Source organism: Asterias amurensis, chromosome 1 (assembly GCF_032118995.1).
Source record: "Asterias amurensis chromosome 1, ASM3211899v1".
NCBI classification, from domain to species: domain Eukaryota; kingdom Metazoa; phylum Echinodermata; class Asteroidea; order Forcipulatida; family Asteriidae; genus Asterias; species Asterias amurensis.
Genome location: NC_092648.1, coordinates 15,046,462 through 15,067,670, shown reverse-complemented (window position 1 = coordinate 15,067,670; position 21,209 = coordinate 15,046,462). Strand labels below are relative to the sequence as shown.

Genomic DNA, 21,209 nt, shown 5'->3' with positions numbered 1-21,209 from the left:
TTAGCATAATTGGTCTACCATGGCCCCTTTACCTCGTAGCCCCGGGCTGTATGTATATCACCATAATCTTTACGTAAACAGTATTTTTGGTTGAAAAATATTTAACCGTATATGGAAACTTGGTTAGGTGGTAATTTGGGTACGTAGTTAAAGTCATGGTTAGTTTGGTTTGTTTTGTGTCCGTGGCATGGATCTAAGCGATGCAAGTCGACAAAGGCCCATATCATATCCAAGACATTATTGGATTCGCACATTCTATACACCAACGGAAAGCGCTAATCATGGGTTACAGTTTCTTGTTTTTGTTTTGTGTCTGTGGCTTAGATCTAAGCGATGCAAATCGACAAAGGAGGGAGCCATTTTCGGCAATTTTGGGCAGGTTTGCAAACGCCAGGAAACGGGGTGCCGAAAATGGTTGGCATACAAGTTCGCTCAGAGTCTGTGAACTTGACCACTATTCCTGAACTTCGTAGGCTAGAGAAATAATCTGGGTACCTGTGTGTGGCTTGCAAAGAACAGCATCCGATAATCAACTTGCGGAGACCCTGCATCAACTCCATGGTCCTCAAAAAAACGTTTGAGCAAGCCTACTCCGGATGGTTGGCACGAAGAGTGTTTTCCGGACGTCAATATTAGCCATTCTGGAGAGAAATTCAAAGTACAAAGGTTGTTTTGACAACGAAGAAATTTTTTGATCCACACATACTATACACCAGAGGAAAGCCCTATTCAAGGGCTACACGTTTATAATTGTTTCGTGTGTGTGGCTTAAATCTGCGCAACAAGGGCGGCGAAAAAGCTACCCCTCACCCTAAGGGAAAAAAAGCTAAAAAAAAAACAAATTTCTTCAAATAATGACACTACACGGAGGCCCATATCATATCCAAGACATTATTGGATTCGCACATACTATACAACAACGAAAAGCGCTATACATGGGCTACAGTGTCATGTTTTTGTTTTTTGTCTGTGGCTTGGATCTAAGCGATGCAAGCCGACAAATGAGGGAGCCATTTTCGGCAATTTTTGGCAAGTTTGAAAAAGCCAGGAAACGGGTGCCGATAATGGTTGGCATACAGGTTCGCTCAGAGTCTGTGAACTTGACCATTATTCCTGAACTTGGTAGGCTAGAGACATAATCTGGGTACCTGTGTGTGGCTTGAAAAATACCGCATCCGATAATCAACTTGCGGAGACCCTGCATCAACTCCGTGGTCCCCCAAAAAACGTTTAAGCAAGCCTACTCCGAATGGTTGGCACGAAGAGTGTTTTCCGGACGTCAATATTAGCCATTCTGGAGAGAAATTCAAAGTACAAAGGTTATTTTGACAACGAAGAAATTTTTTGATCCACACATACTATACACCAGAGGAAAGCCCTATTCAAGGGCTACGCGTTTATATTTGTTTCGTGTCTGTGGCATAAATCTGCGCAGCAAGGGCGGCGAAAAAGCTACCCCTCACCTAAGGGAGAAAAAGGCTAAACAAAGTAAGTTTCTCTTTAAATAATGACATTACACAGAGGCCAATATCATATCCAAGACATTATTAGATTTGCACATACTATACACCAACGGAAAGCGCTAATCATGGGCTACAGTTTCATGTTTTTGTTTTGTGTCTGTAGAATGGACCTAAGCGATGCAAGCCAACAAAAGAGGGAGCCCTATTCATATCCAAGACTTTATTGGATTCGCACATACTATACTCCACCGGAGAGCCCTGATAAAGGGCTACAATTTATAACCTACATGATGCAAGCCGACAAAAAAAGGGAAAACACCCAATTAAAAAAAAAATCTCCAACTTAGGGCAATGTTGACAATATCAGGGGTAGAGGTTGGCATACGAATTTATTTGTGAACCCGACCATAACTCCCCAGGGAGCTGAGATGGTTTAAATGCAGAAAAGCATTGGAGAGCCCCACGTGTTCTTGCTCACACGTGCGTCGTGAGCGGTGCCTACTGGATCGGTCTATTGATATCCGTGTCACACCGAATTTTCATGCAATTGTCTCTTGAAACTAACCCTACCAAATAAAGCATCTAAGGTGACAATAAAGTTAAACTAAATTTGTTTAATTAAAGTTACTTGCGTTTATAATGCCTAACAAGAAATGCAATACTGACTGCTTTAATTTATGTCTGTCGCCTTGGACCGGTCACCACTAGAACGGAAGATATTAGAGAGAGGTTGCAAAAGTATTATCTCTAGCATGGTCATGGGGGTTTTAGTATTTTTTTGACTGAACTTAGTTTAATAAGTATTACGTCACGTATTACAATGCACTAAAAATTATTGAAATAATTATGTCACTGCCCCTTTAAATTATGCTTGACACCTTACACTGGGCAGCACTAGGTAAGGCTGTCAACCTCCCTAACATCTACTGATCTTGTGTGGTCAGGCCTTAAAAAGGTGCACTCATTATTGCAAGAATTTGTAGGGGCTTGTTACGCACGTAATCTTAATTAAACAAATTTAATTAAATTATACTGGAACCCCCATGACAGGGCTAGGGATAACAATTTTGTAAAGTTTGGAACCTCCTTAACATTTCCGACCTAGTGGTGCTCAGTCCAAGACGTCAAACATAATTTAAAGACGCAGTCATTATTGCATTACTTGTTTAGTGCATAATACGCGCGTAACTTTTAAATAAACAAATTCAATTAAAATGTATTTGCATTTTTGATACCTTGAATATTGTTGATACATTATTCGGGAGGGTTACCTTGTTTCAAGAGACATGTGACAATGATATCAATTATTCTGCAACTATTGGGGCGTGTACACACATACACATAGTGGAAACAGGCGAACACAGGCAATTTTGAAATAATGCAGTTAAGCATATTTTTCGTGATTCCTTTTTTCTACATGATACTTTGTTTTGGGTTGTTTCAAAATTGATTTCAAAATTTGAAGTGAAAATGATATAACTTTTACTACTATCAGGGATACATATATACATTAATATAAATAGAGGCAAAATGGCAACTTTAAATTTTACAAACTATGCATATTTTCCCTGCTTGCTTTTTTCTACTTTTTCGATGTGCTGTTGCAATTTCGACTACAGGTCAAGTCATATTTGTTTGCCTTTAAAGACTAGACTATTTGGCGTATAACGGGCCGAACTGAAATCTTCTAGCGCCTCCTTAGCTTATATATACACCTGGTAATGCTTCAATGAACTAAGAATGGTTGATCTGTATAGGACTCTTTGTCTGTACTGTAAATCCGTACACTGTATTTAATAATACGAAAGTGTATGGCCGCCAGGTCTATAGGTATGGCAACTATTACCGCGCTGTTGCATTCTTGCAGCCAACGCTAAGTCCTCCCACCGAACAAAACTCAATTTTCATTCGCCTTTGCTTTGCGTATAGGCATCAAAGAGTGTTCTGTATCGGGCGACATAAAAATTTCACCGACACATCAGTCTGACTCCAAAGCATGGGTAGCAGCCGCCTTGACCACTTGAGCATTGACAAAGAATATCGGTTTAATTTTTTAAAGTTTCATTACCTCGAAAAAGATCACAGTTTGCAGAAAGTGTCTTGTGGCCATCTTGGTATCTACGGTTTTTCTTAGCTCCAATTCTTTCTTGGATGCCTCCTCTGATGCTAAAACTCTCTGTCTGTCCTCTGAGGAAATGCTGGTTTTCTCCCCTCTCTCGAGACGTTGGATGATGGTTATCCAACAAGATTTGCTTGTGTCAGTTTTCTGATTTCTGTCCGCAGAAATGAAAACGGTGCTATTTTCTCGCTGTTGTAAGCTGTTGTGCCTCTCCCGCTCGAAGCTCTTTGAAACTTACATCAGCCTCGTTTGTTGTTGCGTTTGTGATCGATGGAGCTTTCAGTCGAAATAATGCTGAAAATGTTTCGAATGGCAAGTCAGTGTAAACCATAGTCGGCTCCTCTTTTTTTATACATCGTTTCTCGATAGTACTGATTTACTAATGTAAGGTATTGACGTGTATCCTCTGGCGTATAGCGGTCTGAATTCTTCTAGCGCCTCTTCTATACAGGGTTATGCTTCATTGAACTAGGAATGTCAACTATTTTCTTGACTTGTTGTTGGTATCAATGGATGATGTAAGTTTCTCTGTGTAACAACGGGACAAACTTTAAGATGTCCCAAAGCTTTCGTTTTAAGATTAACCATGGTGGAAGGATGGATTAATAAATATGAGTACCGAGTACTGAGTAGGCATAATATGTACAGTGCTAACACACATCGGTGTGTGTGGGTAAAAAACAAAATGAATATTCTTTATCCCCGATGCAAATTTAACATTAATAAATCGTTCGCAGTACCCGCTGCTAAAACATAATAATTCGAACTGCCTCTAGTGTAGACACGGGCAATCTATGTGGTTTAGTTGGTATGACGCTGCTCTAGAATTTCAAGGGTCGTGGCTTCCAATCTCACCCGAGTAATATGCCTGTGATTTTACAAGTACTGAGTTTACAAGGTTGTTAAACACATCTGTGTGTAAGTGTAAAAATCCCCATGTCGCGCACCTCACTTTGGTGGATCTGGAACCTGAGATCCGATCTGGGCCCAATCTCATAAATACCACAATAGCCACAATATGCAAACTTCTTTTGCAAACAATCTGTTTCTGCTAAGCAATACTTTTATGTGCTTACGTTTTTTTGTATTCCTGCATGCCTACGAAATTGGTCCCAAGTATATAGCTGCTTAAATGCAGTGGACACTATTGGTAATTACTCAAAATAAATATTGGCATAAAACCTATCTTTGTGACGAGTAATGGGGAGAGGTTGATTGTATAAAACATTGTGAGAAACAGCTCCCTCTGAAGTGCCATAGTTTTCGAGAAAGAAGTATTTTTCCAAGAATTTGATTTCGAGACCTAAGATTAGAACTTGAGGTCTCGAAATCAACCATCTAAACGCACACAACTTAATCTGACAAGGGTTATTTTTCTTTCATTATTATCTCGCCATCCTCAGTCTCAGAGTTGGTGAACTTTCTCGTTTCTTAGCTAAAGTTATAGTACTAAGACGTAAAACTAATGTACTTCGAGGTGTTTTTTGTAAGAAGTTTTCACACAATAAAATGATATGGCTGGTTGCCACGATCCACAGGAAACAAGAAAACTTAACAAAATAAAAGTAAGAATGGCCACTTTAAGCTTCCGTATATCAGACCTCCAGGACAAGGAAACCAGAAAACTGAAAACGTGGTCACTTTAAAAAAGAAAAAAAGTGGAAATAAAGTTAAAGAACCAGACATGGTACTCTCGTCATCTCAACTATACGTTACAGTATACTCTATAAGAAAAACCAATGTACTAGCACTTCCTTCCAATTCATATTAGTTGGTTTTATTATTTCTCCTTGGTATGTATTTCCCTTGTTCATCATTTTCACATGACATAAACGTCCAAAGCAATTTTTTATAATCTTGGCGAACATTAATTGAATATATAGACATCAAACAACTATAATTATCCCGTAGGATGAATACCTAACTAGAAGTTTATAAAACAAAATATGGTAAATTCAGTTTTGTGATGCAGTCATTATCCAACAGATAAAGTCCTTATACAAGTGGCAAAAATTACACGTGCGAACAAAAGTAAAATGCCATATTGTTTGTAAACCTTTTCAGTGCAAATTTTGTTCAATCAAAAACATCGAATGGCGTCACATTTCAAATTATGTGGACTGTAGACTTTTGTACGTTGAAACAATTTTAAATAATTCCTAAATTTCCACGATATAAAATCAAAACGGCATTTTATTTCGCTATGAAAGATAATATTGTCAAACACAATGACATTTTGCACCATTTTCACATAAGGTTTGAGACTTGTATATTATTTGGTATCCACTTTCGTATAAGGAGTCTAACTATTAGAAAATGAGTGCATTTTAAAAACGGTGTGACCTTTATATTGGAGCCCCTCTTAACTGAAACTTACTTATTAAAAAAAAATACAAAACTTTAGCCAGGAGTCGCTGATGTTCAGACGAGGAATAATCCTACTACACTTAAGCCCTTTTCACACCGCCACCCCAGCAACCGTTCTCACTATCCCAATTTGGTAACTCCCGGGAGTACTATTTCCCAGGAATATGCACGGTCGTTTCACACTTACGATCAAACCCCAGGAAATGTGGTAAACAAGTCAGCCCATGCGGAAGTTACAATGTTTGTGGACGGAAGTCCGTTCCCATAATGCCACGCGGCCGGCTGCAAAAACCTTGCCACATGCGACCCAAAATGGCTGCACATAAATTGTGTATTTGCGTGTTGTTATATATATTATAATATATTGTGTGATTACGGCGGAGAAGAAGCCTTGCAGTTCGGGGAAGACGTCGCTGACGTCTTGTCAGGAGAAGACGATTGCTGTGACAGTGTTTTAAAGACATGCGGTATAACAATCGGATGGAATTTGTCGTGCGATTGACGGGTTTCATGGCACTTGCTGAAGTATTGGTCAAAGGTCAATCTGGTCTACCATGAAGAGCGGCCACTGGTGGTGGGAGCAAGTTGCTACTAGAAAAAGCGAAAGGGAGCTTTCTACTCTGCGACAATTTTTTTCTTTCTTTTGAGAACTGTAATTGAATGGACTTTTGTGTCCGTGTTTTACCCAGAGGTTTTGTGTTGGCGTTCATCTCAATTTTTGCCTGTTCACACTATAGTTATTTCCCGGGAAATTCCCGGGAACTTTTGGTTGATCTGTTCACACTACAAAAATACTCCCGGGAATTTCCCGGAAAATGATGTTTTCCCAGGAAAAAATTCACCCTGCTCAGGGGCAGGGTTAAGGGAATCAACCCTGGGGTAAGGCCTAGACATTTTCTGAATGGCATTTTCGAAGGATTGCATAATAACGTCCATGATGTTAGGGCCAAGATAATTAAAGGTGTTATAGAAAAAACACCGCATGGTCGATTTTGCACAATCTGACAATAGCAGTAGAAAGCAGACGAAGCAATCTTCCCTTCCAACATCAACAGTGCTGTTTTCCCATCGTGCAAAAAAAGAACACTGAATAGGCTTTAACCCTATATTGGCCAGCATTTTTTTCATGGGTTCATAACGACTTTTAAATGTATGTTTCTTCTAAAAAGAAATGTTTGCAAGAGAACACTTATGCAATAGAAAATATTTAGGCCTTGAAAAACAAAACTAGTATCCTACCGACCTAAAGTCTTTTTTACCCAAGGTTTTCAGTTTTTTTGCAATGGGCAGGGGTCCGTTCATACCCAGCACCACGCAGGCAGTCAGCCAATTTTGAGAAAACTTTCCCGTGTCTTGTAGGCCTATGCCCATCTAGCTGTTTTTGGACTGCATCGTCGGCCCAAAATGCAACTAGTTTCAAAATGTCATCATCACTCCATCGGTCACTTCTACCCATCGTAAGAAATTGAGCAACAAATTGAGCTAAAATATTTACTGTCAGGTTGTAAACAGCAATGTCGATCGATGAACTCAAATCTGACTCTGGACAACACAAGTCCTCCAACGGCCAAGTACATGTAAAAATACGAAATACCATACACACATGGTGTGTGTACGAGAAGGAAGCTCGTTCACGCCAACTATTTATTCTATTCCTATTCCATTCACGTGGTCAATTTTTTTAATTCATATATTTATTTGTAAAATACAGATGTTATTCACTTTTATTTTCGTACCTAAACGTAAACACTTTCAGAAGGAGAAAACAAAAAAGGGCTATTGTTACCACGCGAATTATTTGGCGCGCTATTTTTGACGTCTGTGACCTTTCGAGATTAATGACGTCTCAACACAGTGGAAGCAAAAGGTGGGGTAAGTTAGACCCGCTTTCGTTCTCACTAGCTGCTTTTCCCGGGAAAAACGTTTTTCCCCGGGGTTAACGCCTTTAACCCTACCCCTTAACTGGGTAAATTATTTCCCGGGAAAATGTTATTTCCCGGGAGTTTTTTTGTAGTGTGAACAGATCGACTAACATTTCCCGGGAATTTCCCGGGAAATACCTGTAGTGTGAAAAGGGCTTTAGATACCAAACTGTTTATCAAACAGACAATGTGCAAATACAAAATCAGCAATGAAAGAAAAATACATTGATGTACACACACACAGCAGCTGAAGAAGGCTTTACTCTCAGATACGGCAAGATAATGAAGTATTATTATACTATTTCATATCAAAATAAAAATGAAAGATAAGCGGGCAAACAGTTTCAGGCAAACTCCAAGGCAAGGCAAAACATCAGGCATAATACTTCACGGAGGCAACGAAGGCGATTGCCTCCATGCCCCCTGGTTATTGCCTGTATGCCCTTGAAATGATCCAGTAGAAATTTACAATTTCCCTATAGGATTCCCTAAATACCAAAGAGAAAATGCATTTGTGCCCTTGCCCTTTCAAAAACGAAGCATACAGGCCTAAAATATTCACATTATTTGTTAACATTTTCATTTGAAATTTTCTTGGGGTATAGTATTTAAGACACTGTAAAAATGTCCATTGGGCCACTGAAGGTTTGCAGTTGCATGCTTTACCTCAAATGTTTGCCTCAAAGTTGCATGTTATCTTTGGCCCCTGTGACAAGGCATTTTAACGGTACATCCATTCTGCTCAGTTTGAGCCATGGAGCTATGACCCTAGCTCTATAGTTTGAGCATGGGGTTATTTCATGATGCTTAAAACGAATTTACCCTGGAATTTCAAGGGGTCACCAGTCACAAAGAAAGTTTTTTTTTCATGGATGCAATCTACCCATCGCCAAAATAAATCTTTAGAGCTTGTTCCCAAAAAAAAAAACACTTCCAAAATTAATAACCGGAGGCCAAGACATTTTGGAAGTCCGCCCCCCCCCCCCATCACGTCTGCCCCCCCCCCCCTCCCCCGGCACATTGGCGTTTGATATAACTTACAGTAAATGGGATTGGTTTGTAACCGGTATATTTTAACTTTTGTCTATGTTTAAAATAAAAAGGGTTTACTTGTCATATAAAAACGAACACATAATATTTCAGTGTATTGTGTTCCCCTTTAAAGGAACACGTTGCCTTGGATCGGTCGAGTTGGTCTTTGAAAAGCGTTTTGTAACCGTTTGTTATAAAATGCATATGGTTAGAAAGATGTTGTAAAAGTAGAATACAATGATCTACACAAATATGCCTCGAAATTGCGTGGATTTCTTTTTACCTTGTCCAATAACACGGTCGGCCATTTATGGGAGTCAAAATTTTGACTCCCATAAATGGCCGACCGTGATAGTTCGCGACGTAAAAAGAAAACCGTGCAATTTTGAGTGATACTTGTGTGGATCATTATATTCTACTTTTAAAATATCTTTCTAACCATATGCATTTCATAACAAACGGTTTCAAACGCTTTTTATAGACCAACTCGTCCGATCCAAGGCAACGTGTTCCTTTAAGCTAACTCTATTAAAGTGACCTTTGTACATCAGTGAATATGAATGCATTAAACAACTATTGGCTATTATAATAATTATATTGTGTACTACCTGTATCTGTACACAGACAGACCATAGAGCAAGGAACAGACAGACCAGCACATAAACACTTCCGTCCAGTGCATTATGCTCTAATAAAATGTTGACAGTAATAAAAGTGACACCTAATTAAACCTGGTAAGACTTTGCAAATTAATTGTTATGTCAAACCTACAGTAAGTATAATACTGAAAATATAAAAATAAAAGTCGCTTAGCCTATAGTTTATAACGTTATTAAGTAAAATGCACAAATGGAAACATATATTGTGTACACTAAATTCACTTTGCTATGCAGCTCATGAGTTGTTAAAAAAAAACATTACCATGATTTGTTGACCTCGAGTTGTAAAAAACTGAATCATGCTTTGGTGGTTTTTTTTTTAGTATTGAGTATTGAGTAATCCGAATCATGAGTAAATTTTATATTTCAATATTGCTGTAAATTAACTAATGAGATAACTTTAGTTATCTAAACCATCAAGGGTTAGTTAACTAAGTAATGTTGGCATGCTAATCTAACAAAAAACAGAAGTCAAGTAAAGTGAATCATGATTCAACTAAAGTGAATCATGTGTCAACTAAACTGGATCAAGAGTAAACTAAACTGAATCATGGGTCAACTAAACTGAATCATGAGTCAACTGAACTGAATCATGGGTCAACTGAACCGAATCATGAGTCAACTGAACTGAATCATGAGTCAACTAAACTAAGCACCAGTCAACTAAACTGAACCATGAGTCAACTTAACTGAATCATAAGTCAACTAAACTGAATCATGAGTCAACTAAACTGAAGTTTGAGTCAACTGATGAGAGGTTGTTGTTAAACAGGGCATGGATGGTTGAACCATATATAGACTGTTGTCAGCTGAGTCAGGAACCCTGAGGGAGTAGAACTAAACACGTTGTCATAGAAGTCACTGCCTTGAGTAACATAGGACTTGTCTAAGTCCTGCTTACTCAGTTTCAACCTTCGTGAAGACCCTCTTAGCGGAAACATCCCCAGACCTTAGTGTCAGCACTAACTGGCCATTGACGATCTCCCTGGTGAAACTCACATCCCGGTCTAGTACTCGAATCACGAGTTTAGCACCGTCCCACTCTGCCACCATGCGGTGCTCATCACCCTCCCACGGGATAACATTCAAGAACTCCTCCCCGAGAACAAACCGCACTTCCTGGGTCCTGTACGAGGTCTTGGTGACGATGGCGAACTCGTCTCCCCTTTGAGTGATCACTGCCGTGGGTTTCACCGAGCAGGCGGCCTTCCTCCAGGCCCAGGACACCCCACAAGCCTTCAGGAATACGTCAAAGCTCTTGTCGTTTGTCTCTAACTTCCACACGCCGCCGAAATCAACCGCCATTGCCGGGTTGGACTCCGAATCCGAACTGCTAAAGTACCCTCAAAGACGTCCTGCATGTGCAAATGTATAATAATCTGTTCAACATGTCTATAGTAATAGTATCAGTAATAGTAGGTCATAGCCCGAAAGCATAATAATGGGCTAGGCAATGATTCACAACAAATAGATTTGCGCTACAATCTAGAGTAATAATGCACCCAATCGTTTATAGATGATAACCTTTCGCTTTGTAAAACCAAAGCGCCATTTCCGTGTGAAAGCATACAGTAACACACACTTCCACCAAACCACCATTACAGTGTACACACTGGAGGTCGCAAATACATAATACGTGGGAGGTTCCCACAAGTGCAACCAATGGTACAGTAATTGTATCGCATAAAATACATGCAACAGCTCACCGTTCATAATGGCCGCTAAAAGTATTCGCCGGAAAGATCGTCTCGGTTCCTCTGATCTGCAATAGGGGCCAAGTCGTACCCCTGCAAGAATATCAAGATGTTCTACAAACAGTATCCTTCCTAACCACGTTATTAATTAGAGGTGGCTTGCAACCTTAGTCGGCAAATCCAACATGCACCGGAGGAAAGAAAATGGACCTAGCCCTGTCTTGAACCAGGAACCTGTCTCGATGCTATGCTATAAATACACACACAGCAACCGTTCACCCATGGTTCGCCGTTGTGTGTGCACAGACCTATTATAATTCCCACGGAGATTGTCTAGCTGCTGTTTCGGATATAACGGATTAATTAGCCATTTGGGTCTGTTTGTTTATTTATTCATACTGTAATACGCCATAGCGTGTTACACTAAAGAATGTATTTTGCATTATTTATGCCCTGAAATACACACATGTAGGTACACCAGTATAAATGTTTGGGCTACCGAGTTGGCCAAATATTAATTGTCACTTCACAATAATAATGTAGTAAAAACTAATGATGGATACAGGTATAGGCCTATAGAGCCTAGAGGCTTTCTGGATCCTGTTAATGTTGTTTTTAATTCCAATATTTTAGAAACAATTATATGGCTTTAAAATTAAATTAAAGGAAAATGAGCAGATTCAACAGTGTAAACATATGTAACACGTTGTGAGGAGCTGAATATAATGAGATAGAGCTGAGGTCAAGGGCAGGGTGGTCATTGGTGAGTATTTATTTTTGTCCAAAGGGCCACTGGAATAAATTGTCCGGAAAAAATAATGTTGGAATTATGAGAATGCCTTAGGGAAGTGTACGTTTGGTAATCACTAAATTGGCAATACAAACAACCTTTGGTTGGAAGCATTGTACAGGCAGCTTTCGATAGAATGAGCATGTTGAGAAACATTTCACTTTTGAAGTTGTGTGGTTTTGTGTAAAAAAAAAAACGAAATGTTTTATGCCCCCAAATTTAAATCTGAGAAACGTTACTGTGACGAACATTTTCTGTCTTAAATTTTCATTTATTATTTGTTTTGCTTTATTAAAGGGTATATGTACTTTTTCCTCACAAAAAACACAATGTCAACAGATTTACATTAAACTTACACAGTTAAACTTACATAGTAGAAAGCTTCCCTTGAAATTTTACTTACTGAGGTGTTGTAGTTTTTGAGAAATGAGTAAAAGTAATCATTTTTGTCTCAGTTTTAGCATGTAAAAACGTATTAACCAGTTATGCTATGGTTTTGGTATAATATCATAACTGGTTAAGGGGATTTATTTATTTACTTATTTATTTATTTATTTATTTATTTATTTATTTATTTATTTATTTATTTATTTATTTATTTATTTATTTATTTATTTATTTATTTATTTATTTATTTATTTATTTATTTATTTATTTATTTATTTATTTATTTATTTCGATATATACTTGTTGTATGCTTTCCATCTAAGTCGGGGGACCAATAGTTATGAAATAAATAAGTAAATAAATAAAAAATGATGAACAGAATCCAGCTTCAAATGTGCTATAATTTGTCGGGAAAAGACGAAGTAAAGTTCGTCGAGTTAGTGCTTGTAGAGTGTCCAAGAAGATTTGAAAAGAGGCTTTATGGAGGTAGAAAATGGTATGATGAGGCAAAATAGTCAGATGAACAAATAATGGACAGAAGCCGGATTATAGGCCTACTATAATTATCTCGATGAATTACTGGTGTTGATTGATTGATTGATTGATTCAGGTAATAATCGATAAACCGATAACTGAATGTTGTTTGCCGGGAACAGTACTGTTACAAATAAAAAACTGGAGTGTCCGAGTAGAAAATACCCCGGAAATAAATTGAAAATGGAGAGTTTTCCTTGCACGGAAGGAGGATGACGTGCGAAGATGTTGGGATCTATTTGTGTGTGTAAGACCGGAATGACAACAACACTTCATCGGAGATACAAGTAACAATAAACCTTTTAAAATGTGTCAATAGCTGTAGGTTCACTAAACTAAAAATGGACAAAACTCACCGACGCAAACGGGTCGATAAAGTGCTCTTGTGACCCTCTCTCTTCAAAGACGAGACGGGGTGAAAGCAAGTTCAAGTAGCAAACCGAGTTTCCCACGTCTGTCTCAGGTGACCGAAAATAATGTTCCCGAAGCTGTTTTTGTGTTTCTTTTTCTTTTCTTTTTAGGCGAGAAAAGTCTGGACATTTCCCACGTCTGCTATTTTTTTTCAGTGGACCCGAAACCAAGCACTCGGATGTAGACTAGCCCACGCTGTGTCTCCTTGTAGGTACGTAATGAAACCATAGAGCTTTCGAGTCCAATAAAATGACACTTCAAATGTGCGCGTTCGAAAGATAAGAAACAAAAGTGCGCCAACGCACGTCACACCGGGGCGCTTATCGAGATTTTTGTGTTTGCTGTAAAAGCGGGTGTGCCAGGGGTGGATTTCACAAAGAGTTAGGACTAGTCTTATCTCGAGTTAGGACGAGTTAATAGTCCTAACTTAGGACTAGCTGTACGTTTTTGATATCTCTTAGGACTAGTCCTAAGTTAGGACTAGTCCTAACTCTTTGTGAAATCGACCCCAGGGCAATCTGTCCACCGGAGAGGTAGCCTTGATTCAAGTCCCATTCTCGTATGAGAGGTCCCTAGCTATACCCCAACTTACTTTAAAACATTACGTAAATGTGGAACAGGTTTAGGAATGCAGAGCATCACCAAACAGTATTTTCCTGGGGATGGCACGGGATTGGGACTTGAGTCAAGTCTACCGGAGAAGTACCCAATGAGGGATTTATAAACAATTGGCTGAAGGAAGATACCAGAAGAAGTTCGTATCACACTTTGCCGACAAAATCACCTGCTACACTGCCCTGCATTTTTTCCAACCATTAAGCAAAATATTGAGTACTAAATTGAGTAAAAAACGTCACACGGGGGCGCTTTTCGAGTTTTTGTGTACTAGGCCTATTGCTAGAAGCTCAACTTATCTTCTTGCGGCAGGACATCAGAATGTTATCCGCGCACTGGATATATACACAAATTGATTATGAAGGTGTAACAATGCCAAACAACAATTTATGCTAGTCCCAAGTGTATTATCATAGTACTTATCTATAATTTGATTTGGATGAAGTGGACATAACATAATTTCACGAGTAGAGGCCTAAAGAGAGTGTGTGTTGTCTGGCGATTACCCTTTTTTCCATGAAGTCCGATCGGATGCATTTTATTGTTCCACTAAATAAATGAGCAACACAGCTAAGTTTTTACACTGAGTTATTGCACCATCTTTCACGAGGATTAAAGTTTGGGGTTACATGTTTTCATTTGAACCGCTGTTGCGCCTCTCTTCAAAGTTGAACCGTTACTTTTGTCGACCGCCCTCACGTGGTGACTAGTGCCCATGTTTTAAGAGAGTGAACAAGAAGTACATAATGGAACTGTGGTTGTCACCACAAAGACAGGTAATAGCCCAATGCTTGCAGGACATTTGAATTTATTTATTCATCACTGTTATTTTTTGATGGGCATTAATCAACAAGGGTCGGTGATTTGGTTGGGAGGGGGGCGGGACAAACCACTGCCATCCAGCCTGTACAAAATCGGGAGGTCAATTAAGGTGACACCAAAAAAATGAAAAAAAGTTAATAGATTAAGCAGTTACTGAAACTTGAACTAAACTCAGGCAATGTAAACAACACACACGTTAATAACACACTTTAGATAAATAACAAATTAAATAAAACGTTGCTAAGATCAAACTGCAAAACAACCTTTTGTAACTTATGGACCAAACAGGTCCCTCACTGAAAAGTGTTTTGATTGACCAAAGCGTTTGTCGTGGGGTTTTAACTCCGAACCCATAATAATCCGAGGAAACTTGATCCTCTTCGTCAGGATTCGAAACATTTCAATACAAGACTCGCCCGGCGCAGAATTCAAACTTAAGCTCAGAGCAACTGAAAAAAACAATCGTAGTGCACATCATGAGGACACAATCTTATAAGCCCTTGCATTCTTTACAAAATTTACAGATTACATGCCAATCACGATTTCATATTTCTTATGGTGTTTTGGGTGACCATGGTCCTAATTTCTTGAGACAAGTTCTTATACCAACATAAGTGTATTTTAGATAAGCCCTCTATACACAAGTCCCTGGTACAATAGTTTACTAAACCATTTGCTTAATAGAGTCTTTTCCGGCGTGGGATTACATGAAGGCCATGGCCTATGTTGCCCCTGGTCCTGCCCTCGGTGGCCTAAAAAGTTTTTCAAAGAAAGTGCCCTTTGGAAAATGAAAATATAGCCTTGCCCTCCCAAAGTTGAAATTCCGGGCGTGTCCTTGCATTAATTGTGTTTCAATATTTACTAGTATAAAGCGTATTACTGTCTAGTGAAGTAAGCCTTTGCAACGACTCCATCAAGCGTGTGTGTGACGAGCATCTCGCCGTCCACAAGCTCCCGTGTGATACCCCCAATCAGCCCCGTGGTCCTGGTCATCACCAACTCCCCGTTGTCACCCCAGGCCGTGGTGTACTCCACGTTCAACCAGGGCGACTGGTCCTTGAAGTTGCTCCCCACGATGATGGTGGATTCCTTCATGGTTTCGTCGATGTTGTTGGTGGTCTTGATGTTGATCCTGTCTCCGGATTGGGAGATGTCGTGTGTGATTCTTAGGTTGGCCGGAAGCTTATCCAATGCTATGTCCAGTTTGGCGAGGAATTCCGGCCACCCTTCTGACCTACCGCTCTTCCACTTGCCGCTGAGGTCGGTTGCCATTTGTGATAATAGGTCATCACTGATCCATCTGAAAGGAAAACTACTTTCATTGATTTGAAAGTTGTCTACGTTTTTGCACTGACCATTATTAAATTATTATATTTGAGCAAATGGCGGATCCTCAGAAAACTGCAACCCGTGTGTTAACCGCCGCGGTATGTAACGCCCCGCCCCACCAAGACTGTTATACCATGGCACATTGGTCAATTAATTTGTTGCCAGCTATATGTTACAGGACATAGACAAAAACATCTTCCTGGAATTTTAAGACTGTATGACGGCTGAAAGCTAGAAGGCTGTTATAATTCCTCAGTTTTTCATGACAAAGAAAATCACATTGAGAAATACAACAACGGGTACTTAAAAGAAATCACAGTGTTAGTATTATCTCAACAACATCCTGTGCTTATAAGCCATAAAATGTGTACATATTTTTAACATGTGACAACATGCAATTTTAACACCCCAGCTTTTGCAGTGTATAATTATTTGCTATTTTTGTTGATAGTCCCTAAAACAATATGTCTTTGACTGAGGTAACTCCTCTCTGATGGCCCTACTTATTAAGTTATAATTGTGACCCTTTCCCTGTTTGATGCAGTGGGCCGAGCTATTTATACTCAAACGAGAGCCTAAATTTGCATTGATCGTACACTGTGTACTTACCAAACACGCTCTAAAGTCCGCAGTGGTTTGCCATTAACTCATCAGTAATTGCTACATCAATTAACATCCAATCACTTTTGGAATACAAGAAAAGAAAGATACACTTTGAGTATTATGTCTGTCGAAACACTGCTGCACTAACTTGCGTCACGGACGGTATCAACTTTGGGTCACTGAAAACAAAGTTCAGATCTTGTGGGGGGTATCTTCGCTGTAATGATTATTGTTTAATACTTTGACCCCTAGTATGTATTAGTTATAGGGCCTAGTTAGAGGGGGGGGGGCAGCCTTTAAGAGGTCAATCTATTTTGACCCTGGCCATGACGATACCAGTATTTGTTTCCAGGTGGTTGGCAACACTTTTTTGTCCCCACTAACAGATTCGTGGTGCTTCCTTCCTAGATTGTAATTTTGTCATCTCTGTATTTTTTGTGTTTGGATCGGGGGATTTAATCTAATCGGGGAATATAGAAAGCCGTCATGTGAATGTATTTTAGGTCCTACTTATAAGCAAGACACTTTTAACCATTCATCGGATGGGACGTAACGCCGTTGGTCCCGTGTTTTGTGAAACACACGTAAAATAACCACGTGCAGTTATCGAGAAGAGAAGGGGTTCGCCCCGGTGTTCCTGGCTGAGGCTGCTGAATGCACCGTGGCACTTTGTAAACCATTATAAAAGGTGCTATATACATTTGGCTGGAACTCATAACTTCAATAACGTATTATATCTTTCTGTCAACATTTATATACTAAGCGTCATATGAGTACATTGTTGGTAGATACGTGCGCAATGTAAGACTTTGACAAGTATAAAATGTAAGAAATAATAGGTGTATGACCCACAAAATGGCGGCTTATGATAATTTTGCCCCATGACTTTGGGTCAGGTCTACCCCCCCCCCCCCTTGATGATATGCATAACATGCAACCAAAACTGCCTGTAAAAAAACTGCACGATCTATTTTCGTTTAATGATAGCTAGAACGATGTTATTTTTATGCCTAAACATTTTGTTAGAAAATAAAAGGTTATGAACACGCCCCTTTTCTATTGTGTCAAATAGCTCACTCGGACTTCGGTCAGACACGCCATGCAGACGTGTTGCTAGTCAACAGTATCGTACCCTAAATATAGGAAGGTCGCAGCTGAACTTGGTTCAGGTATAGTTCGTTTACCCGAGTCAATCTCTGAAGTTCATTGTCCAAAACAAACAAATAATTGAACTATTCATACCAGGTTGTTTAGTCAAAGCAGTAGTCTCACTTGATCACGTGTCCTAACACCATTATGCATAAAATAATAATGTGATGTTTCGACTCTTGGTCATCGAAGCTGCAAGAGAACACTGAAAGAAAAACACCCTTAATGCACAAAATATTATTTTGTGTGCTTTCAGATGCTTAAAAGGGGGCTTCATAAGACCTAAAGTCTTTTCGTATTTTATTGAAAAATTACCTCTTTCTCAAAAACTACGTTGCTTCAGAGGGAGCAATTTCTCACAATATTTTAATAAACTATCACCAGCTGTCCATCGCTCGTTAGCAAAATATGCTAACAATTATTTGGCCCATGGTTATTGATACTCAAACCGGAGTTGGGGATACGCTAGTCCTCTAAACGAATCCCATGTTTGGCTGAAAAGTACAAAGGGTGGTTTTAGAAATTTACATGATGGCTATACTACCAGCATTTCTTACAAAGTACCGGTAGAACATGGGCCCAATTTCATAGAGCTGCTAAGCACAAAAGTTTGCTAAGCATGACATTTTTGTCTTCATAAAAACAGGTTTTCCAACCAAACTTCCATGTGGTTTTCAGGATAAGCCAACAACAGCTGATTACCAGTAACAGGCAATATCCATCAAATTGAAATTTTGATGGTAATCCTGTTTTTATCCAGGAAGAAGTTTCATGCTAAGCAAATTTTAGTGCTTAGCAGATCTATGAAATTGGGCCCAGGTTGTAATAATATGAAGGGACTTTTTTTTTTGGGGGGGGGGGGGTCCAAGAGCGACAGCAATGATTTAACATTCGCATTTTGTATTTAATTATTGAATTGTTAACCAAACTGAAAAAAGAGAAAATCAGTTGTATTGGCGCATGGATCGACTTGCGCGCCAGGCGAGGTGTCTCTATATATTGATGGTCCAACCATAGTTTTAAACTATAGATTATAGCCTTGCGATATCCTTCCTTGGTTGTTTTGAATGTACTTGAAGAAAAACAAGTATGTATAGATGGTATCAGGCTGAAACCCAGCTTCAGTTTCAGGGTTTTAGGGCTATACTACGCAGTACAAAGGTCACACGGAGAAACAAAAATAGGTTTTTTTTTCTTCAAGTAAACTATGTTGAATTTTATTGAATATCCAAACGTGATAGACTATTATGAAAAAACAGTTTGTAATTTGAAAAATTATCTCTTTTAATAATTGGCAATAATTTGACTTTTTCAAAAACTTACATTGTGCTTTACAGAATCGTTCAATGGTATACCATCTGAAAAAAAAGGCTAAACCCAAAGAAAACATGTTTTGCGCTCTGAAAACTACCGGGTCAGATGTGGACTCGGATCCCTGGTGATGGAAAGCAAGTCAGTTATGTTTCACTTTGAATATCCTTCTCAAAAAAGGGCTAAACCCAAAAGAACCATGATAAATGTTATTGTTCTTTGCACATCTACAGAGATGGAGTATGCCGCTTGGTCGATGAACTAAAATACGAAGAAGTGTTCATTTTCATTCCATGGCTGACTGCTGGAAACATCTTACTGCTTTACGTAGTACGTCTTGGCAACGATCCCTTCGAAATCGATGGTGACGAGCATCTCCCCACCCACCAGCTCCCTGACGCTGCCGCCCTTTCCCCCGGTGGCTCTGGTGACCAGCTTGTCATCTTTCCACTCCGACGAGGACTCGATGTCGTGTCCCATCACGCTGTTGGTGAAGTTACTACCGACGTTGATGGTGAGTTCCTTCTTGCTTGACGGGTCCTTGTTGTTGGTGGTGACGATGGTCACTGCGTCCCCGCTCTGTGAGATGGTCTCGGTCATCTTCATGTCTTTGGGGATCTTGTCCATTGGGATTTTCAGAGCCGTCAGAAGCTCCGGCCAGCCCTCAGAGCGACCGCTGGTCCAGACACCGCTGAAGTCGGTAGGCATGGTGAGAGTTTTGTTTTTGGTCTGGGATATCTGATGGGAAGAAGCAAAACAAAACCAAGCTATCAGCTACAGATTCTCTCAAGATACTTCACTTGAATTTGGTGGTGGTGGATGGGAAGGAATCATTTAAGCATATTCTCAGATGAAAATCCATTGTTTTTTTGTTTTTAGTTTAAAACTAATGGCGGAGTCAAAAGAGGTGAATTTAACAGTAAATTCAGAGCTATTTAGACTGCATATAAAAGGAACACTTTGGTGCAAAAAATGAAACAAATAAATAAATAAATAATCGAACATTAGGCCTATAATCATGAACCTTAATGTTTTCTTTTATCTTGTTATTGTCTGGAACTATCAATGCCCGATTATTTGACTTGTATTGCTCTAACATTTCAGAACATCGAAAACATTATTTGCACCGTCAGCATTTATGGCAGCTTCTTGTACTTTAAAGGGCCGATGAGCAAAACATTTTTTTTTTCTTAATAAAATCAAGTGTAAAGTATACTGGTAGGCCCGACTACATAGTGACATCTTATTGTAACAACATAGAGATATAAACTGTTAAGATGTTAACCGTCTCATTGAAGCACTGGACACCTTTGGTAATTGTCAAAGACCAGTACTCTCACTTGGTGTATCCCAACATTATGCATTAAATAACGAACCCGTGAAAATTTTGGCTCAATTAGTCATCGAGTTCGCAAGAGAGTTAATGAAAGAAGAAACACCCTTGTTGCATTACTTTGTGTGCTTTCAGGTGCATAATAAAAGGCTTCGGCTGAAGTCTTTAATTATTTGAGTGGGAAGCTATACCTCTTCCTTATAAATTCAGAGGGAGTCGTTTCTCACAATGTTATTTACTATAAACAATTCTCCATTAATCGTTATACAAGTAAGTTTATATGCTGACAATTATTTTGAGAAATTGCAAATAGTGTCCAGTGCCTTTCATCAGAATGAAATGGAATCATCATAAATCCAACTGGAAATCTCACCTGAAGATGAAAGCTGAAAACACGAAACGTCTGTCGCAGTGGGCTGATCACAACAAGAAGGACGAACTCACCGATATGCCAACCTTTTTATATGCGATCAAACAATCACCAGGCAGTGTCAAGACCAAGTTTAACGGGTCCTCCTATTGGTCGGTTATCTCGTTTGCATAATCATGTGACTGACAACGCCTACCCGTGTTTAAATATAACCATTACGTATCCGTGGTACGAACCAATGATCTTGTGTTTGGTTATATAAACTAACCCGTATTAATATTAACACAATTAAAATGTCT

The 21,209-nt window shown here is 39.2% G+C and overlaps 2 protein-coding genes, 1 long non-coding RNA gene and 1 pseudogene across 3 annotated transcripts; all 4 read right to left on the bottom strand.

Annotated features, from left to right (window-relative positions):
* Nucleotides 1-548: 548 nt before the first annotated feature.
* On the bottom strand, nucleotides 549-3,941 carry LOC139937811 (uncharacterized). The gene is made up of 3 exons (XR_011786096.1): nucleotides 3,532-3,941; nucleotides 1,149-1,294; nucleotides 549-641 (listed from the first exon to the last, which is right to left on the bottom strand). It is a non-coding gene; the product is annotated as an uncharacterized lncRNA (long non-coding RNA).
* A 5,732-nt stretch (nucleotides 3,942-9,673) lies between these two features.
* Nucleotides 9,674-13,602, bottom strand: LOC139946975 (fatty acid-binding protein, brain pseudogene; annotated as a pseudogene).
* A 493-nt stretch (nucleotides 13,603-14,095) lies between these two features.
* LOC139939822 (fatty acid-binding protein, liver-like) lies at nucleotides 14,096-16,940 on the bottom strand. The gene is made up of 2 exons (XM_071935959.1): nucleotides 16,754-16,940; nucleotides 14,096-16,115 (listed from the first exon to the last, which is right to left on the bottom strand). The coding sequence occupies exon 2, from the start codon at nucleotides 16,085-16,087 to the stop codon at nucleotides 15,692-15,694; it is 396 nt and encodes a 131-aa protein (XP_071792060.1). The 5' UTR covers nucleotides 16,088-16,115; nucleotides 16,754-16,940; the 3' UTR covers nucleotides 14,096-15,691.
* A 2,137-nt stretch (nucleotides 16,941-19,077) lies between these two features.
* LOC139939608 (uncharacterized) lies at nucleotides 19,078-21,071 on the bottom strand. The gene is made up of 2 exons (XM_071935632.1): nucleotides 20,914-21,071; nucleotides 19,078-19,945 (listed from the first exon to the last, which is right to left on the bottom strand). Exon 2 carries the CDS (start codon nucleotides 19,913-19,915, stop codon nucleotides 19,523-19,525), a length of 393 nt encoding a protein of 130 aa, XP_071791733.1. The 5' UTR covers nucleotides 19,916-19,945; nucleotides 20,914-21,071; the 3' UTR covers nucleotides 19,078-19,522.
* Between the last annotated feature and the right edge of the window lie 138 nt (nucleotides 21,072-21,209).

Bases quoted from the DNA above. Each gene is read 5' to 3' on its own strand.
- LOC139939608 (XM_071935632.1), bottom strand. From the start codon at position 19,915: ATGCCTACCGACTTCAGCGGTGTCTGGACCAGCGGTCGCTCTGAGGGC.
- LOC139939822 (XM_071935959.1), bottom strand. From the start codon at position 16,087: ATGGCAACCGACCTCAGCGGCAAGTGGAAGAGCGGTAGGTCAGAAGGG.